Source organism: Microcebus murinus, chromosome 21 (assembly GCF_040939455.1).
Source record: "Microcebus murinus isolate Inina chromosome 21, M.murinus_Inina_mat1.0, whole genome shotgun sequence".
In the NCBI taxonomy this organism is placed as follows: Eukaryota; Metazoa; Chordata; class Mammalia; order Primates; family Cheirogaleidae; genus Microcebus; species Microcebus murinus.
The window spans coordinates 22,160,918-22,181,950 of NC_134124.1; the positions used below are offsets into that span (position 1 = coordinate 22,160,918).

General features: G+C 48.0%; 1 protein-coding gene across 1 annotated transcript in view; it reads right to left on the reverse strand.

Moving 5' to 3' along the window:
• The window catches only part of ADAM19 (ADAM metallopeptidase domain 19), an 86,280-nt gene that overhangs the window by 33,694 nt on the left and 31,553 nt on the right, over positions 1–21,033 (reverse strand). Inside the window, exons 4-7 of the mRNA XM_012781573.3 lie at positions 18,973–19,051; positions 11,776–11,852; positions 2,944–3,136; positions 2,166–2,231 (exon numbers count right to left, since the gene is read on the reverse strand). Coding sequence (XP_012637027.2) covers positions 2,166–2,231; positions 2,944–3,136; positions 11,776–11,852; positions 18,973–19,051 — 415 coding nt within the window. The remainder of the gene's footprint in view (positions 1–2,165; positions 2,232–2,943; positions 3,137–11,775; positions 11,853–18,972; positions 19,052–21,033) is intronic.

The window sequence follows — 21,033 nt, forward strand, 5'->3', positions numbered from 1 at the left end:
CCCAGGGCCATTGCTGAAGTCGCTCCCTTCTCTCCCCCTCCCTCCTCTGTAGCAGGCCTGGAGGCACCTTGAGCAGACACTTTTCCTCTGGAGCTTGCTGTGACCCTGGAGGTCAGGAGACAGAAGGTGTCCGATTCCCAACCCCGACCCCCACTTCTCCGGCAGCAGCTGGAGACTCAAAGCCGGTGGGTTTTACAGCCATGCACAGAGATTCCTCTGGGGCCAGTGCAAGGCCAAAGGGGAGAAATACGCTGCTTTTAAACCAGAGCATCTGGGTTTCTATATGCTAAACTACTGCGGTCCCCAGGAGCTTTTATCAAAATAAAGGATTCTGTAGCTGGAAAAAAAAAAAAAAAACTGGCTCAAGACCACCGTATTGGATGATATTAGTCGCAAAGCTTAAACAGAAAAGTGTCCCCGAGTCCGAGGAGTCCAGCTTTCTTGCAGCAACCCTCCCACACCAGGGGCAGTCCTGCGGGGCAGGGGCAGGGACCGGGGTCGGTCACCTCCTCCCACAACTGTCGAGTCTGAGCTGGCTCCTACCCCAGCTTCGGACTCTGTTCCCCACGCCACTGCCCCATCCTGTACTCGCAACTTGTCTTTGGAGAGGAAAGAAAAAAACACAGAAAACACACACATATCAGGCTGCTAGAAGAACCAGTAAGGACATCAATTAAAAAGCTAAAATCTTCCCAAAGTGGAAAACAATGTTCCCTCAGCTTGGAATGCCCTTCACCTCCACTTCTCTGCCTTGTGAACCCCTCCTTGTCCTTTAAGACAGTTAGTTCCAAGGCCACCTCCTCCTGTCACTGACATCCGGTGACAAACACCCGAAGGCCTCCTGGCCTGAAGTCTAGTGTTCTTCCTGCACCTGGCACTGCCCCCGGGACCCGTGCTTCGGGATTGTGACGAGGTAGAGCCACTTTACAAGGAGGCCTTTTGGGAAGCTGACCACTAGCCCCTTTGGGTGGGGTACAGACAGATTGGAGTTGTGATGAGCTCTGTCGTGGGGTTGTCCCAAGGCCAGCGTGCACGGTGCTAGAACACAGTGGGGGCTCAGCTCATCATGATATCCAGTGTGCAGATGTGCTTAGTTGTACGGTTGGTCACTACATAAAGTGAGGATCGAAGGTAACAACAGGCTAATTTAGGCAAATATGGGCTCTGGGGCCTGAACCCATTCTTCAGGTGTCAGCTTCAACATCTACACCTCAGAGAAGCTTTCCTGAATTCCCAAAACCATGCTGGACCCCTTTGCTTACACTCTGATCCTCCCCAAGAGTCTGCAGTTAGCACACATGGGACACGTAGAGTTTTTGTGCTATTACTATAAATTCTGCCATGCCAGGGTGGGTCTGTCTTCTTGACAGCTATATCATCTGGTGCTTGGCACATACTAGAAAATCAAGAAATTGTTGATGAATAAGTATATGAAATGTATGATGAGCCAGGTCCATGTTCATCAAATCTTAGAACCTGTCTAATTTGAGGAATATGGAGTTGAAGGTTAATATGCTGTTCCTTTAGGTCAGCAGTTCTCAGACTTGCCTGTGCATCAGAATCACTCAGAAGTCTTGTCAAACATGGATTGCTGGATCTCACCCTGACAGTGGAGGACTCAGTAGGTCTGGGGTAGGACCCAAGAATTTACAAGTTCACAAGTGCCGCTGATGCCACAGTCTGAGGACCACATTTTGGGAACAATGGCTTTAGGTACTCATTTGGCACCTCCATGATTACAAAAATGGACCCACATTGTGGGGGGGGCAAAAAATGGTATTCAATCAGATGATTGAAAATATACTTATTATCTTTGTAAAAAAAGAATGTTTTTAAATTTCTGTAGACAATTCATGGATCCCCTAAGATAAACATCAGAACCTGAAGGTCTTTAGATCTAATTCAAGAAATGTCAATCCAGATAATTTTCCTGATTTTCTACCCAATTGATGTATCATGCCATCAGAGGCTTTTCCTCATGAGTTTTTTTCTTCCCATCGATGTTCAACATGGCAAAAAGAGTTCTTGGTCAGACTTAAGGTAAAAATCATATTATAAACCAGAGAAGGATGAATGTGCCAGCGTTTCCCCAAAGCAGTGCAAAGCCTGGCGTGGAAGCTATCCAGAGAACAGTGTTTCTGCAAAACCCATTGCCTGCCCCTTACCTCCGCATAGTCAGCCACGAGGTAAAGCTCCACGTACTTCATGGAGTGTAAATCTTCCCTTTTCATCTGAGAAAGACACAGAAGCAGGTCAGGCTGTAGAAAGGGCAGGCTTGGCCTCATTTTAAAAACACGGCTAAGAAACAGAGCTGGTGAATGAACAGTGGGCCTCCATGCTCATTTTGTCCTGGGGCACTAGACACAGTCCTGGCTGTGGGGGCCACCATCCTCACTAACACCTTCCATCCACCGCTATTGAGCTGTCCCTGGAGGCTGCTCTGGGACAGGGGCGGATTCCAGTCCTTCATTCTCAAAATCTACTGAGATGGGCTGGCCAGCACAGGAGAACAGAGGCCAACATACCGTGCGGGAACAAGCTGACAATCAAGTTCCTAAATAAGCTTGAAACCACAACCTCTATTTTCAGTACGAATAAATACAAGCATTTGTACATATGGCAAAATGGCTATTCCAATAGGGAGGCATACTATTTTTTTTTAATCTTTTAAACTTTCTGAAATCAGTGTCTCATTTTACAGTATTTTACATGTAGTATTGTTAACAGTATTTTAAGTGTAGTATTGTTTTCTCCAAAAGCAGTTATTCTATTATGAGGGTATCTCACACTCAGTAATGACTCAGAATGAAAGAAGAAAGCTATTTCTTCCTTTTTAGCCATCGCCCTTCCATTGAGAAATACTCCTGGATTCAAAGTAAGGGTCCTCGGAGGGGACAAGCCTGTGCCTCGGTTGATTCTCACACCAAGAGCCTCACAACTCACCCTGCGAGGTCGTTTCTTGGTCTGCTGTGTAAACTGAAGGGCCCAGTCCCTGGTGGTGGGCTTGGAGTGCTCGAACCCACAGTTCCCCGGGGGCAGCTTGAGATGTTCAGCTCTGTAAAGAAGGTGCTGGCCCTCGCTGTCAGGGAGGGGCTCGATGACATAGCTGAGGTTACTGCTCACCATGATCAGTCCTCTGTGGATAGGAGAAATAGAATCTCTGGTCAAAGATTACGGTCTTGGAAAAGTCCCTTACGTAGGTCTTAGTTTCAAAATGACAGTTGGTTTTGATCTCTGGCTTTTAACCTTACTATGGGACCATGCGCCCCTTTATGAGAATCCAATGCAAACTCAGACCTGCTCTCTAAAGAAATACACATGTATATGAAATGTGGTGCACAATCTCAGGGCACTTGGACCCCCTAAGCTCATCCCCAGAATCCAGGTGAGGAGTCTCTGATTAGGGAGGTTCAGAAGGTTCTAAAAAGGCTGTACCCAGCACACTTAATACTTACAAAGGACGGTAGGACTTGGATTCCAAAAAGCCTCCCAAACCCAAACATGGCACATGACAAATAACAGGCCGAAACTCTACAGACTCAGAAAAAGCAGTCCAGTGGCTGGAAAAAGAACATTGGCCTGCAGGTGTTGGAGCCCCAGGCTCTGGATTTAGCTCCAACACTCCATTGTCACATGCTCTCTGGCAAATGTTTTAAATCTTTCTGAGCCTCTCTCCTCATTCCCAAAGTGGAAATAATTTAGTAACTTATCAGGACTCTTGGATGATTACATGGAAAGAAAAATGTCCTTGTACTTGGAAGCCAAAGCTAGATGCAACCCTGATGCCATGCCTACTAGTCCCAACTGCCCCGTGTCAGTGCCGCAGCTACTTGGTGAAGTGACATCCACAACAAAGCAAGTGTTACTATTTTTGTTCCCCTCTCTTATAGAGTCTAGCATTGAACTCCAAATAAAGATGTCTTCATCCATTTTATTCTTCCACTCATTGAGCCCTTACTCTGTCCCAGACACAATGTAAACACAATCCTTGTCCCCAAGTAATTCACAGTCCACTGGAGGACTGTCACTCGCTGCACAAACATTTCCTGGACTCCTGCTATGTGCAAGGCAATGTACTAGTTGCTGGGAATGAGCAGTGAACGACACAGACAAAGTGCCTGCCCTCAAGAAGCTTAGAGTCTATACGTGGGATCAGTCATGACAACAGATAGCAGAGAGAACAAAGAGGTTTCATGCCGCTAACCCTGATGGACTGATGCAGCTGCACAGAGCGTCACATCCAGACTTCTATGGACTTATCCAGCCTCAGTGAGAAGGAAGGCCACACTTATTAGCTACTGTCACAAAGGGTGGGCAGAGGCCCTCGCAGCAGGTATTTGTCATCCTTGACACAGTGAGAGGAATAAGGTAGCAAGGGAATGTACTCGAGGCTCTGGGGTAGGAGGAAGCCCCGGAAGCATTTCATGTGCTCCAAAACCTCATGCAGGTGCCCATCCCTCCAGAGAGCTCAGAACCTACGGGATCTCCAACTCCGGGTCTTTGTCACTGTCACTTGGCAGGGCCTCCCTCTTAGGCTGTCTCGGCTTCCATCCCTACCACAAGCCCCTTGGGATCCCTGCCCATGGTTTGTCCTTTGGGAAGAGCCTGTGACGCTTTCAGGAAAGACAGTGCCAGGCCCTGATCAGCAGCAGCCCTTCCCGAATGCCATCCCTGGCTGACCTCATTCCGGAGCCAGGGAGCCTGATGACTTCCCGGCCACCTCACCCAGGCTGACTCAGCTATACCCAACCAGCCCCCCGGCGGGACATGTAAAGAGCTCCCTGGACAGCTGGGGATGGGAGTGGGGCAAAGGGCAAGGGTCACATCCACTCCCTAATCCAGACAGGAAAGGGGAGAGGGGAGAGCTGCCGCAGGCATCCTGTTCCCAAGTTATCTCATCCCTTGTCCAAGACCCCTCCCATCACCTCGGTCTCCCCGAACGGCTACAGACAGAAGGTGTGACCACAAGCCAGTGCATGGTAGCATGTGCGCCAGGTTGTGGCTGCCGAGATCATACCCAGTGAGTGGAAAGTTCCATATAGGAATCGGGGAAGTTCCAGTGTAGTGCCACAAGGTGCAGTTGACCTGGCATCCTTTGAACAAGCCTCTGGGCCAAATGAGACAGAGACCAAGCCCGAGTCTGGTGCACAATAATAATAATCACAGCGGCTATAGATTGCCGAGCCTCTACTATGGACCAGGCACTGTGCTAAACATTTTACTATTCACACCTGCTTCTAGGATCCTTATGAATATTATCCCCAACATACAAACTGGGAAAACTAATGCTCGGCAAGGTTAAGGTTAATTAATCAGCCCAGAGTCACAAAAAGAGTAAGAGTGAGAGTAAGGATTTGAACCTACGCATTCTGGTTCACCCCAAGTCCCACAGCCTTAAGCCTGCCTACACACTGCCTTGGTCACACGACCCTATGGAGTGGATCAGAAAGATAGCCCCAGCTTACAGATGGCTCGGTGACGGTGACAGCAGCTCTCCTCTGAGCTGTGACTGACCACTACCCAGCTGCCCGTCTGAAGTCAGACCCCAGGTCCCGGGAGACATGACAGAGGAGGCATCCAGCCCACTGTTCATCCTTAGCTGTCATTTACTGAGAGCCAACTGAATGCCAGGCGCTGTGCTTGCAAACGTCATTCTTATTTCATTCCCACGTCAATGTCATAAAGTAGGTACCATCATAGGTCCCATTTCATGAATCCAGAAACTGAGGCTCAGAGAGATCAAATAATAAGCTTTCACGGGAAATCTGGGGCCCCATGGCTTGAACTAACCTCTGTGCTGTCTGCCTCCAGCAGGGAGGTGAAAACTTAGGTGTCAGTGATCTCTAGGATTGGAGGTCTCAGAGGCATCGAATAGAATATTCCACAGTGCATCAGAAATATAGATGTCTGGGGCCAACCTAAAAGACCCGATGCTGTAGGCCTGCGTGTGTGCACCGTGGACAAGTCCTGCGGGTAAGTCCCTGCACAGCCACACTCAGGAGCTCACAGACTGCAGCAGGAACTTGCTGTCACAAGGCCCCGAGTGATGCTGTTTCAGGCAGATTACGGTTTGAGAAACGCAGGCTCAGAAGGACACTGAAGGTCCTTCCATCAACAGGATCCTGTGGCCACTCTCCTCCCCTCCCCTCCCCTCCCTGTGGCCTTTGATAATTCACCCTGTGTCACAGCTGCAGTCCTCCCAGACTGCCTGGGGACAGAGGAGAGGCTGGCGCAAGCCCCAGTACTTTACAGTGAACCCCAGCTTTACTGCTGGAGGAATTTCTAAGAATACAGTTCCAGGGGCCCTCCCCTGCCACCCCCCGCCCCAAGTCCTCCAGCTGCCCTCCCTGGGCACGCACCAGTTGTTTATCCTTCTAGGAGCCTTGGTTGATCTAACTCACTAAATGCTAGCACGGGCAGAGGCAGAACTCAGGAGAAAGCACAAGTGGGGAGCCCAGGAGGCTGGGTGGCCGGGACCTCACAGGCTCTTCTCCTCTGTTCTCCATCCTAGTCCTTATCCTTGAGAGCTGGATACAAACAAAACTGTGCAGAAGAACAGGCCAGGCCAGACAGTGAGCTGGCAATTCACATTTAACCCCTGAATAACCAACGGACTCACCCAAATGCATCCTTCAACTGCTTCCTGGGAACTTGTCCATTCAGAGCTAAACCCAAAGGGTCACATCTTACTTCCACATACCCAGAGCTGCCCTAAGAGGTAACCACCCCACTACCCGTCTTTCCTTTCCCTTTCCCTTCAATCTGCATCCATATGAACAGAGCCACAGGGGACTTCAAAGGCAGCAGAGAAGAGAGAAGAGGAGGCACACAGGCGATGTGCCCCTCTGGGCCGGGGCGGCCGGGCACAGGTAAAGAGCACAGGCTCAGGAATGAGACACACCTGGATTCCAAGTCTGGCTCTGTGGTCTGCTAGCTGTGTAGGCAGTCATGTACTAACACTGCCTGTATCTCCAGGCTTGCTATGATAATGGACTCAAGTGATAGGCAATGCTTACTAATAACCAAAGCAACATATGAAAACAACAGCTAACAGTCACTGAGCATGTACCATACATAGAGCAAGGTGCAAAGCGTTTTATTCCACATTCAACACACCTGCATTGAGAACCTACTGTGTGACAGGAGCTGTTGTAGGCACTGGAGCTATGGCATGATCAAAACGAAGCCCCTGCTGTCAAGGAGCTTGCACCCGTCACCTAATGTAAATCCACCAATGACGTCGATATTGCTGTCTCCATTTTACAGGTGAGAAGACTGAGGCCAGAGAACTGAAGTAGCCTGTCAGGTTTTAATTTAAACCAGGATCTGTCTAACTCCAGAATTTAAACTTGTCATAACTTAGTGGTGTTGCTCTCTGAGGGCTTAATCCGCACAGTGACTGGCACAGAGGTGGCACTGATTATCTGTTCTGCAGAGAGAAGGCAAGGTATCCAGATGGGGAAAGGACACGCCACTTCTTATGGGTATGATGAGCCACCTCTTTCTGCCCTCAGCCACCACCTTCCTGAGACTCTCTGCTCATTCTCTCTGCAGCCCAGGGCTTCCCATACCGAAGGAACTTTTTGATGATCTGGTCTACTCTCCCTTTACAGATGGGGGGAAAAGCCCCCTAGGAAAGCAATTTGCCCAAGCTCACCTAGTGAGTTAATGTTAGAGCCAGGGGCAGACCCCAGGTCTCCTAATGTCCCAGGTAGGCATCAGCACAGCCAAGGTAAGAATAAGCAAAAAAAATTAAATGAGGAAAGGACTGCTATGATATAGGGGTGATCCATCAAATAGATCACTATGGATAGTTATTGTATACCTTTGAAAGACTTTTTATACAATTAAACTTGCTAGACATTAGTATTAATACATAAGATATTATTGCAACCATTAAAAGAAGGAGTTAGATCTATTAGTACCTAAAACGTAATGCTAAATTGGAAAAAAATTGCAGGACTGTATGCATAGGGTAATCTCATTTGGATAAAAAGAAATCTACATATCAGACAATGATGCACACCCCCAACGGTGATTACAGTTGGGGAATGGGATTGGGTGGAAGGGTGGGACAGTATAAAGAACTTTCACTTTTTTAAGTGTACACATTCCTGTATGATTTGAATGTTGAACACTAAACCTGTATTAGTTATATATAATGATAATTTTAATAAGAATTTTTTAAAAAATAACTTACCAATCAAGTACCCCTGCTACTGATACACACACATGCACATAGATACACACACACACACACACACACACACACGTGTTTTCCAGAATTCATAGGCTTAGAGACACTTCGGCCTGGCATTGTCTAGATTTCTTCACAAATAATCATCACTCTTTACATGCATGCCCTGTGCTAGCTTGCAAAGCATTTGTGGAAGAGGTTGTGTGCACATTTAGAGGATGGGTCCCTACTCTGAGGCAGGCCTGGGGGGTCTGGACACTTGCAATCCCCATGAGATGGCATCCCATATCTTTTTATTGGAGTAGTTTATAAGTATCCATACCTTCTGCCCAATTCTCAAAGGGGTCGGGGGCCCAAATAGGATTACAAAGCATTTGACTACATATCTATGTTCTTTTTTACGAGGGATATTTCTAAAAGGATATATGAGAAACTAGTAACAGTGGGTGTCCCCGGGAAGGAGGGGAATCTGGGGTGGGAAAGAGAACTTTCTTTCATTGTATACCCTTTTGTACTATTGGAATCTATTCTTACAATGATCGTGTATTACTTCTTCAATTAAAGTAACCTAAAGAACTGCTTTGGAGAGAAGGGGACCCAGAAATCATCTAGAAGCTCAACTGAATTCCTATTTTTTTCGTATCACCAGCCTGAATATTCCACCTGGTGCAAATCCTGCCTATTTTCTCCAATCACAAGGAGCACGTTTTCCAGCAGAGCAGAACAATCGCTATGGAGATTTTCCATTGCAGCGGTGCTTTATGAGCCCGGGGAGGCGACTGGAGTTGGGGCCACATGGATTTGAACCCTGCCGCTGTCGCAGCTGCTCCTTCGCCAGGGTCGGAATGGAGCCATCTGGCTTGAGTCTCCAGCTCTTAAATCAATCCACCCACAACCTTGGTTTCTTAAGGTGTGTAGTGAGAGGGCTGGGAAAGCAAGGCGAGTGGATCCCGCCAGAGGAAGCGTGCAAAACAGAAACACATGGACACTCACTCAGCCAGCTTCCCCCGCCAGCACCGCTGCTGGAATGATTTGCACGAGGCCAAGCCAAGTTCCCACTGCTCCAGACCGAGCAGATGGAGGAAGACGCAGAAAGAAGCAGGTCACACCTGCATGTTCCCTTTCCTCCTTCTTGGGAAAAACTTTGTTTACTTGCAGGCTGCAGGTGGGGGCGGCTGGGCCTGCAAATACCACCATGAGGCCAGTTGGCTTGGCTTATCCGGGTCACTTTAGTGGGGGGATTTGGGAGCCAGTCTGTTATTGCCTCCCAGCCAAAGCCTGTTTCCTGCCTAATCCCCTGCAGCCGACTGACCATAAAGCCTTCAAATGAAGACGTGGCCCAATTTATAAACAGACATGTGGGATCTGCAGCGTGTGGGGTCTTCGATGTGTATAAGAGCCTGGCAAGTCTTAGTTTCACTGTTAAAAGATGATAAGAATCCCGTATGTTTATAAAGTGCTACAGAGTTAAAATAACAATTTCTACCATGCCTAACATCAATGTGCATTTTAGATGAGGAAACTGAGGGCTCCAAAAAGTATAATGTCTGTTTTTCCTCCACTTACATAGAGCCTGGGCATAAGGTAGGTACCCAATATTAATCTGTCCAATGAAAGAAGCAATCACTGAATGAATCAATCAATCAATAAAGAGAGAAAGAGTACACAGGAGACCCATCTCCTACCAGCTAAAGAGAGCCAACTAAGGGCCTGTCTTTTCAATTCTGCTTTCCAGAACATCATGATGGCAGCTTGAAATGGGGTGGGAGTATCTTCACCAGCATATTGGCAGATGCTACAAATCAGAGCTTTTGCCTTTTCTTAATAGAGCCAGTTTACCAACACGCCGGATACACATAACACAGTCAATGAAAACCCAGGCAATCAGTACAAGCAATTAGAATCCAGGTGTTTCAGATCATCATCCTTTTTCCAAAAAAGAAAAGTATGAGAGGGGAGAGTGGGAGGGGTACAAATAAATAATATTTCTTCAGCATACAAGTGTAGATGCTACTATTATGTGCAAGGCACTAGGGCAGGCTGGTAGAAATAGATATTTGAGGTAAAATTCATCTCCTCCAGGAACACGCATTCTCAGGCACAGACTGGAACATGCACGCAGATCAGCTGGGGGTCCTGGTTGAGTGTGGACTGACACCCAGGAGGTCTAGGGGAGACGTGAGATGCTGCATTTTCAGACAAGCTCCCAGGCAAAGCTGATGCTGCCATCTGAAGACCACAGCTAGAGGAGCAGGGGCCTGGGAGGCCGCTGGGCATTGGCCACGTGGCAGTGCCATTCCAAGGTCAGACAGCTATTAAAACTCGGGATCCTCACAACACCAGGCATATGTTCTTTGGATCCACATTTTACAAATGAGACCATCGAGACACCCAGCTGGTAGACTGCTACTGGCTCCAGCGCGGCAGTCTGGCTGGAAGCGGCAAGGGTCACTCTAGAACGCGCCATCTGGCTGGAACTCCACTGTCGATTTCCTGTCTTGACAATTATCCTTGCCTCTCCTTCCACCTCCCCCCCCCCCCCCCCCGTTCACTAATCGCCCATTTCCTATTTCAACATCTATAAGTACTTCTGCCAGAGAAGACTGAGAAGTGTGACTGAATGCTCAAACGCATCAGTGTTGAGTGTATTAACCGAGTGTCTCTCTTGCTTTGATCTCTGGGGTCTTGCTGACTCTGGAGGGACTGCCCCTTCCAGGCTTAGCCAGCTCCTAGAGAGAGCAGTTTTCAAGCTTCCTTGCCTTTCACATACAAGCCAACCAACCCAGAAGCCCACACCCCAACCATCCACTTTATTGGGATCTCCAGCCTCTGGGCCATCCTCCCTCCCTAATTATCCCAGAACTGGTATAGGACAACTAAGGACAGAAAGTCCTATGCCCCAGAGCCTGCTGAAATTATTTAAACTAGCCAATCCTAAACCTGCTTACTCTGCCTCACCCACTCCTTCCTGCAGAAACCACAGAGAGGCTCTTGCCCACACTTCTGGCTCCTTCTGTCCCTGACCAGCCACAAGGCTTCCCCGTGTGTCCCCACTCCTGTGGCATAGCATGCCCCCTCCTCTTCCTGCGTGGCCATCTTTTCAATGGCACTTGTCTCCGGATTTGTTGGCCTGACCATACCTACATGATGATAAAACCTGTATTTTAAAACATCAAGTTCATCAGGAAAGTGAAACAAATCCTGGTGCATCTGTGGATTATCTAGGACAGGGGTCCTCAAACTTTTTAAACAGGGGGCCAGTTCACTGTCCCTCAGACCATTGGAGGGCCAAACTATAGTTTAAAAAAAAAAACTATGAACAAATTCCTATGCACACTGCACATATCTTATTTTGAAGTAAAAAAACAAATGGGCAAAAACACCCGCATGTGGCCCGCGGGCTGTAGTCTGAGGACGCCTGATCTAGGATTTCCCTTGCCCTCCCAGGCCCGGCCCTCCTCAGAGCTGGCGCCCACACACTCTCAGTGGGCTCCTTCCCAAGGCCCTTGCCTTAGGCTGGCCCTGCTTGTCCCAGGGAGAATGCCAGGTCCCCCACCCGCAGCCCCAGGGTCTCTTACCTGATTCCCCGGCAGGTGCTGAGCGTGACGCTGGACTGCTCTGCCTCCCTCACCGAGCCGTGGTAAAAGCAGTGGTCCTAGCAAGGAGAGAGGAGGTGGTCAGGCCAAAGAACATCGATAAGCATGGCGGTGCTAGTGTCTCGTGGAGGTGACGGAAGATCCACAGCTTGTCATACATCTGCACCAACCTTATAGCACCTTATAACCTGCAAAGTGCCTTCCCAGCCACCGTTTCATTTGATGCTTATAATAATCCTGGGAGAGTGGGCAGGACAGATGTCATTACCTCCACTGAACAGAGAAGGAAGCTGAGGCTCAGAGGAGCGAGATTTGCCAAAGGTCTCCCTGCTAGCTGGAGAACCCATGACTTGCGGATCTAGTTCAGAGCGCATTCCATGGCATGATGTTAGCCGCAGGAAACACCAGTCTGTGTCCCCACCAACGTCACCTTTGTAACCCCCTGTTGAGGGTTGAATAGTGTCCCCCTAAAATTCACGTGCACTGAAACCTCAGAATGTGACTTTATTTGGAAGTAGGGTTTTTGCTTGTGTAATTAAATGATGAGGTCATACCGGATTAGAGCAAGTCCTAAATCCAGTGACTAAGTGCCCTTATAAGAAGAGACACAGATGGCCAGGCGCGGTGGCTCAGGCCTGTAATCCTAGCTCTCTGGGAGGCCAAGGCGGGCGGATTGCTCGAGGTCAGGAGTTCGAAACCAGCCTGAGCAAGAGCGAGACCCCGTCTCTACTATAAATAGAAAGAAATTAATTGGTCAATTAACGTATATAGAAAAAATTAGCTGGGCATGGTGGCGCATGCCTGTAGTCCCAGCCACTCGGGAGGCTGAGGCAGGAGGATTGCTTGAGCCCAGGAGTTTGAGGTTGCTGTGAGCTAGGCTGACGCCACGGCACTCACTCTAGCCTGGGCAACAAAACGAGACTCTGTCTCAAAAAAAAAAAAAAAAAAAAAAAGAAGAGACACAGAGACAATACAGAGAAAGAAAAGAGGCCATTTGAAGATGGAGGCAGAGACTCAGATGAAGCTACAAGCCAAGGAGCACCAAGGCTGGCCAGGGGCCACCAGAAGCTACAAGAGGTGAGGAAGGACTCTTCCCTAGAGACTCTGGATGGAGCACACCCCTGCCCATGCCTTGATTTTGGACTTGTAGCCTCCAGAACTGTGAGAGAATACATTTCTATTGCTTTAAGCCTCCAGGTTCATGGTGCTCTGTTACAGCAGCCCAAGGAAATGAATACACCCCTATCTTTCCCCAGCTCATGACACCTTCCTTCCCTGAGTCTTCCCACACCTGGGCCATGCTTGGTTTGGTACCTGTGTCCACGAGGTCTGCTCTGCTCTCTAGTCATTGTGTCTCACGGCTTTCTGGTCTTCCCCACCCAGCTGTGGAGCACGCATGCATGCCAGGCGCTGGGCCAGGCCCCAGAGACACGGTAATAAGCAGATAGAGACATAGCTTTGGCCGTTTTGGGGTTTAGAGTCTTGTGAGAGCCAGTCATTAATCAGAAAGCCAAACAAAGACACAATTATAGACCGGGCATGCTGGCTCATGCCTATAATCCCAGCATGTGGGGAGGCTGAGGCAGGAGGATCACTTGAGGCCAGGAGTTGGAGGTTGCAGTGAGCTATGATCATGCCATTGCACTCCAGCCTGCACAACAGAGTACAACCTTGTCTCTAAAAAAAGAGAAAAGGAAAAGATTAAAAAAGAAGATATAGGCCGGGCGCAGTGGCTCACGCCTGTAATCCTAGCACTCTGGGAGGCCGAGGCGGGTGGATCGTTTGAGCTCAAGAGTTCGAAACCAACCTGAGCAAGAGCAAGACCCTGTCTCTACTATAAATAGAAACAAATTAATTGGCCAACTAATATATATAGAAAAAAAATTAGCCAGGCATGGTGGCGCATGCCTGTAGTCCCAGCTACTCGGGAGGCTGAGGCAGGAGGATGGCTTGAGCCCAGGAGTTTGAGGTTGCTGTGAACTAGGCTGACGCCACGGCACTCACTCTAGCCTGGCCAACAAAGTGAGACTCTGTCTCAAAAAAAAAAAAAAAAAAAAAAAAAAGATATAATTACAAACCATAAGAAGTGGCTTGAAATAAATGTTTGAGGTACTGGCAGATGGCTAAGTAGGATAGCCATAGTATCCAGGAGGCAAATACAGCACTGTTGAGAGTGCTAAAGTCCAAAACCAGACAGATGGGCAGAACCAAGACTGTCCCCAACAAACCAAGGGGTAACAAGAAGGGACACATTCCTGTAAGCTTCTTCCCAAATAGGTCAAGAGAGATAAGATGGTCAGAACAGAGAGAAGGTAAAACCCTCAGGGTAGAGCCAGGTCCCAAAGAGATCTTCAGAAGAATGTAAACTCACAGCTACAGACATGGAAGGTTTCTCTTTTCCAATGTCCTGATGCTGAGCAGGGCCAATCCTAAATGCTCAGGCCTCCACACAAGTGACAGTCCAAGGGGTCCATCTCTAGGACCACACGCTGCTTGCAGTGGTTGCTCTGTCCCCTGGGCTGTGACCCAGCAGACAGCTAACCCATGTGTCTGTGTGCTCTGGCTCCAACTCCCTCCCAGCTCTAAGCGTGAGTAGAGCCTACTAATTAAATTGGAGCATCGTGGTATGGCCAGGCCAGATTGAAATCCAAGCCCCCACACCTCCCAGCTATGTAAGCAGTTCCACGACCTCTCGCTGACCTTCAGCATCTTCAGGCTCTACCTCGCAGAGTGGTTGTGAGGATGCTGTGCTTAAAGGAGCCAGCAGAGCACCTGGCCCGGAGTGGCAGGCAGTAAACATCAGTGACCGCATTATCATTAAATCCTCCTTCATCATAGGTACACGTGGCCTCGAGGGACCCAGAAGGCTGCCAAGGGGCTGAATCCCGGCCTCCACTGTGCCAATTCTATGTCCCATCTGGCTTAGCCAGGCAGCCAGATCAGAGGATATGGGCCAAGCTGACACTCGACTCGGGCTCAGTCTCCGGACCACAGGTGTCCTTTCGTCTGCCGATAATCCACTGGCCAGCGATGTGGCTCCTTCCCCTTGAAGCCTGTGCAGTCAGGAGGGACAGGGGCCAACCCTACCTTTGCATCAAACTTTCCTGGACTTTGGGCAAGTCCAGTCCCACCCTTCAGAGGAGCACAAAGAAAGGACCCCGTGGTGGGGGCAGAGGACTCCCCCAGAACTTAAGAAAGACAGCGACGCAGGCAAACCCCTCCTTCCACTCCTTCCACTCCTTCCAGCCCGGAGTCTAACTGCTTTCAAACGTCACATGGCTCCTCTCCCTAGCCCGGGCTCTGGAATTCAGAGGCTGACCATGAAGCACTCAAGTCCCGATCCTGGTCCTCAGAACTCAACAGTGGGGCCACAAACTCCACAGCACGGGGTCATTCACGGGGAGAAGGGGGCCAGAACGGCACGGGGCTCATAGACGCTAGAATGACAGAGAGTGAAGGAGTTCAGAAAGGCATGTCAGCTACAGTTTTCAAATGCTGGCACCATCACTAATAAAGAGATCTCAGGTCCCGGGATGGCTGCAAAGAATCTGGGCATTTCTTCCTATCTTTGTTTTTTTTTTTTTTTTTAATATTTTTTATTTTTTGTGTTTTCATGACAGTATCCTAGCTACCTTTGGATTGATGCTAACAGTGTTTGCAGCCCGGGCATTCTCTGGAATAACCCAACTGATTTTGTAACATGCTGTACAATCCACAGAGGCTTTTCCTAGACATTATGCCCTGCGATCGTGACACCTGCCACTTACTGTTACCACCAATAAGACCTAATATCTGTCCAGCTGTTACCACTGGATGGACAACATAAGAAGACTCTTGTTTCCTTCAAATCTGACCACAGTCTTATGAGATAGATATTATTCTCGTGCTTTAAAAGGGGAGAAACAGAAGGTTGGAGAGGTTTAAGTCATTCGCAAGGTGACACAGCAAAGTGGAGACTGGGACCCAGCAGCCTGGCCCCCTGCTCCATCCTCTGCTGCTCCCAGCAGTGACAAAGGGGGGACTCGACCCGTCAGAGCTCCGTCATCCCCCCCATTTCCCGAGCAACGAAGGAGACAAGTTCTAGTCTGAGCCTTGCCCGTTACTAGTTATCCAAACTTAGGCAAGCTACTTCTCTTCTGTCAATTTCTTCATCTGTAAAACGTAGGGTTGAAAGAGATGTTTATGAATTCTCATAAAAACCGGTGATTCATCTTACCCTTCCATAGTTCTGCGAGTCAGATATCAGCACATCCACTTTGTAAATGAGGAAACTCAACGCTAGTGTGGGCAAAAGGGTTGTGTGAGGTCACATAGCTGGTGAAAGCCAAGACTTCAAGCCTGGCTTCAGCCCCCAAACCCTGTAACTCTTTCCGCGGGAACACGTCCACGGACCCGTCCCCCAGTGACCTGACCTAGATCGGGGCTGTAGCCTAAAGGCCTCCCCCTGATGAGTCTTGATAAGGTTCCCAGAACTCCAGCCACCCCAGGCCAAGTTTGGCCGTGGAGTGCAGTCCTCAACACTTGGGTCAAATGCAGCTGAGTGGTTTATTCCATTCCCATTTCTCTTTGAGAGCTCAGCTTCCAAATCAAACACCCACTGAGAACCCCACGGGCCTGGGTGGGGGCTTTGCAAGAGCCTGGTAGCAGGGCGAGTCAGAAAACAATGCGTGTCCCATGGTGCAGTCAACGAGACCTTCAGGAAGGAGGGGGACGAGGGATGTGGGGAAGTTCTCTTCCCACTCCTCTGAAAGGCCCTTCAAACATCTCTGCCTAACGCACAAGCTGAGCACAAAGAGCAAGTCACAGACCAGTCATGAAGTCACTGCATTCCGTGGCTTCTCCGCCTGATGGGGCCACCCCAAGGGGGCTCTCACAGCAGGAAGCATGAGCTCATGGCAAATTGTAGACTGAGACCCATTCTTGAGCCCTGGGTACAGAAGTGGCAGGAGCCAAACCCAGAGGAGGGTGTTTCCAAGAGGTTGCAATGGCTAGAGGCTTTCTAGGTAAGCCCGAACCACCCCCCACTCATACCCCCCGCCCCCGCCCCTGGAGGCAGAGAACAGAGCTCTCAAGATTAGAGGACAAGTTTTGACCAAGGGGCACTGAGGAGTGTGGAGTCACAGCTGGACAGCCCCCCCAGGAGATGAGGAGACACAGAGAAGATGCACGCACTGGCCACACCAACTCCTTCCCCAGCCTGGAAGGCCTTGGCGCAGAACGCGACACCGCTCTTAACACCCAGCCTCGAACACAGCCCCGAGCTGCCTGGTCACTAGGCTCTAGATCATTCGGATCTATCGAAACTTAATCATCCCATGACGCTTTCGCCAGCCAGGGGTAAGCTGATGACCTAACCTGAGCTGTTAATGACAGACAGTGGCTGGCACTGTCATGTCAGACGCCTGCACTCTGGCAGGGATATTGTGAAGAATATGGGACCATGTGGGGTCTCGGGGTCCCTGGGAAGCTGCTGCAGGAGCCTGAGGCTGAGAGGACCCTCCTGCTGTCATTCATACACCTCCTGGGCCAAGTGCCTCTTCTCTTTCACCCCTCCTCAATAGCACAGGCTCTGAGAAAGGGGACTTGAATCCAGGGCTCCCCAACTTGGGCACTGTGGCACTTGGAGCAGGATCATTCTCTGTTGTGGAAGGTCTGTCCTATGCATTGCAGAATGTCTGGCAGCATCCCTGGCTTCCTGCCACTAAATGCCAGTAGCTTCCTCTCAGCCTCAATTATGATGATCCAAACTGTCTCCAGAAAAAAAAAACAAAACAAAACTGTCTCCAGGCCGGGCGAGGTGGCTCATGCCTGTTATCCTAGCACTCTGGGAGACCGAGGCGGGAGGATTGCTCTAGTCAGGAGTTTGAGACCAGCCTGAGCAAGAGTGAGACCATGTCTCTACTAAAAATAGAAAGAATCTTGGTTGTTCTGTTCCATAAGCCCCATGGGTATAAGGCTTCTTTTAGGGGTGATGAAAATGTTCTACAATTGATTGTGGTGATTGTTGTACAACTCTATGAAGATACTAAAAACCAGTGAATTGTACATTTTAAATAAGTGAACTGTATGGTATGTGAATTATATCTTAATAAAGCTTTTATTAATATATTAAAAAAAAAAAAAGACAGAGAGAGAGAAATTATCTGGCCAACTAAAAATATATAGAAAAAATTAGCCGGGCCTGGTGCCACATGCCTGTAGTCCCAGCTACTCGGGAGGCTGAGGCAGGAGGATCGCTTGAGCCCAGGAGTTTGAGGTTGCTGTGAACTAGGCTGATGCCACGGCACTCCTGCCTGGGCAACAAAGCGAGACTGTGTCTCCAAAAAAAAAAAAAAAAAAAAAAAAAAAAAAAAAAAACAAAAAACTGTCTCCAAACATTGCCAAGGGTCCCCTGGGGCAGGGTGTGGGGAGCATAGCTCCTGGCTGACCACCACTGCTCTAAGCCTACAAATTCCAATAGGCACGCATAGGAAGAGCTAGCAAACCATGAAATGGGTGTGATTCACTACACTAAATGTCCACCAGTGAGGTGTGGTAAAGCAAACTAATATGTATCCATCTGAAAGACCATTTTCCAAATGACAAATCTTTGATTTTGTGCAAACATCCCCACTCAAAAACAACTTTCAGGGAAAAAATGACCAGTCTAAAGATATCAGCAAAATAAGAAAACCTTTATAACTTAAAATCACATCAAAAAGGCAGACTACAAAATTTGTATGCACAGTGCTTACGACTCTGGGAAGCTTATACTTCCATTTTAAAAAGGGGAGGGTGGCCAATCAACTATCTTGTTGGGTGAGGAGATGGGATTATGGGTGAATCATTTTCTTTGCTTCGTGCTAATAACCCATACATTAACTTAGAGTTTTATTGATGTGTGGGTTATTAACACGAAGCAAAGAAAATGTATGCTTCACGATGCTATACATCGATTTTAATCAGATGTAATTACCCTAAAATAGTCTGTTTGTTTAGCCATTTTAGCTAGCAAAGGAGAGGGAGGACTTATGAAACACAAAGTACACACTTTACTTCTCCTGTTTGCTCCCTTGGTCTTCGGTCAGGAGAAATATTCCTCGAGAGGAGGACCTCCTCCATCCAGACTGTCCTCGGTCCGCAGGAGTGGTGGCGAGAGAGGGCAGTGGCGGGGACAGACATCTGCTGACCTGAACTCACCTCTGATTTCAGCGTGGTGGTTTGAGGGTTACCACTTGGAGTATAGTGGGTTTCCGTGTAGGCTGGAGCAAAAAGGTGCCTGCAAACAATAAAAACAGATATTTATCTCTTTAGTGAATGGGCTCCATCCTCCTGGTAACAGTGGCAGGTGATTTTAACTGAACAAGGCAGGGCCATCCCAAGTGTTTGCATACAAAAGAAACTACACAGACACTAGGGGCTAAAGAACAAAAAGGAAATCTAGAGGAAGTCTGTTTTTAATTTTATATTTACTGGGATTATCACACCAACTATTAATAGATGGCATTGATAACAACTAAAACAACGATCATAATGTTTTTCTGGGTTTGGGGAAAATACACATGCAAACACATGCAAAATTTTCCAGGGTTTTCAGATGCTCCTTGATTGGTTTTTCCAGCATGACATTCACCAATTTTCAGTATCAGCAGACCAATTTTTCTTTAAGAGAGTCCTTCTTTCCTGATGGATATTTTGGTGAGATTGTCAATCATGGTGTCCTACGTGGACCTCGCCAAGGGGCGGCCCTTGTTTCAAGCTAAGCCAATGGAGTGATGTCGCAGGGTCTGAACAGACGGAAGCAACACATCTGTTCCTGTCCCTGCTACGTGGATTCCCAGAGCTGCCTTTGCTGTCCTTTCTGAGACCTAGTGGTTCAGAATTTCCTGAGACCTGGTAGTTCTGTATATTACCCTTCCAATAAATTCATTATTTTCTTTTCTAAACTTGGACATTGGTTTCTGTCTTGTCGCAGACCCCTTGAAGTAGAGGTTAAGAATCCCTCATCAAAGTCCAGGAGACACCAAACAATGTTCCTAGAATTTCTCTCTGAAAGTTAAAAGAAAAGTAAAACAGCCAAATAGATGTTTCAACTAGTTCAGCCACATTAAAAGCGGATTTGATCTAGAGAAATTCAAGGTCAGGGTACAAAAAAGGTTATAATGAAAAAGCACCATTAGAAATTGGAGTCTAACAAAAAAGAGAAAGAATGATGTGGATCTAAATGTGCTAATATGGAAAGATGTCTCAAATGGAGTTAGATAGGAACAGTGAATTTCAGAAAAGTATGTATCTTAAAAGTCCATTTTAATGAAAAACTAATAATTGTATACACTAGTGCGTGTACTGAAAACAAGTGGAGATACAAATGCCTGTTGTTAATGCTGATTATGTCAGGGGATCACAGATAACATTCACCAAAAGTTACACACTTCTGAAATTGGTTGACTTTCAAGTCAATTATCGGATATATATTTTGAAAACTGAAGGCCTAATTTAAAATTGCCTTTAAAAAGAAGAAAATGCAGGCTGAGGCCAGCACAGAAAGCCAAAGAAATCTGTAGGGACAACCGGGTTTTGAAATAAATGGCATTTCCCAGCAAGAGAGGGTCATTACAGAGAGTCTCTCGAGTCACTTCCAGCTGTATGTTCTGGAACTCCTGAATCTCGGATGTCCCTCCTCCCCCAGCATGCAGTCAGAACATAAGTGCCACGAGAAAGATCTCTCATATTGTGTCGAGGCCTTCAACATGCAGCCTTGGACAAGCAGAAAAGAAACCCAACAGAGAAATGTGAAAATAAAGCGAAGCCTGCATAGAAAAACTCTCATTCACATGGAAACTTTGGGTCACAAGCAAACTTGCCAGAATCTGTCTGTCTGTCTGTTTCTCCTTAGCTGGTCAGAGTTTGAGATAACCAACCAGGGGCTCAAGAGAAGAGTGTATGGGAGATAAACTGTAAGCCCAGTGGGGGCAGAGGCCAGTTTTGCTCACTGGCATTTATCAGTGCTTAACATTTGTTCGATGAAAGGATTACTTAACTAATGAATGAATGAATGAATGAATGAATGAATGAATGAATGAATGAATGAGTAGTTCAGTGTACTGGGAGCTTAGAGTATGGTCTGGAGTGTGGAAGAGGGTTTTTTTTTTTTTTACTTCTTCTTTTTTTTTGAGACAGAGTCTCACTTTGTTGCCCAGGCTAGAGTGAGTGCCGTGGCGTCAGCCTAGCTCACAGCAACCTCAAACTCCTGGGCTCAAG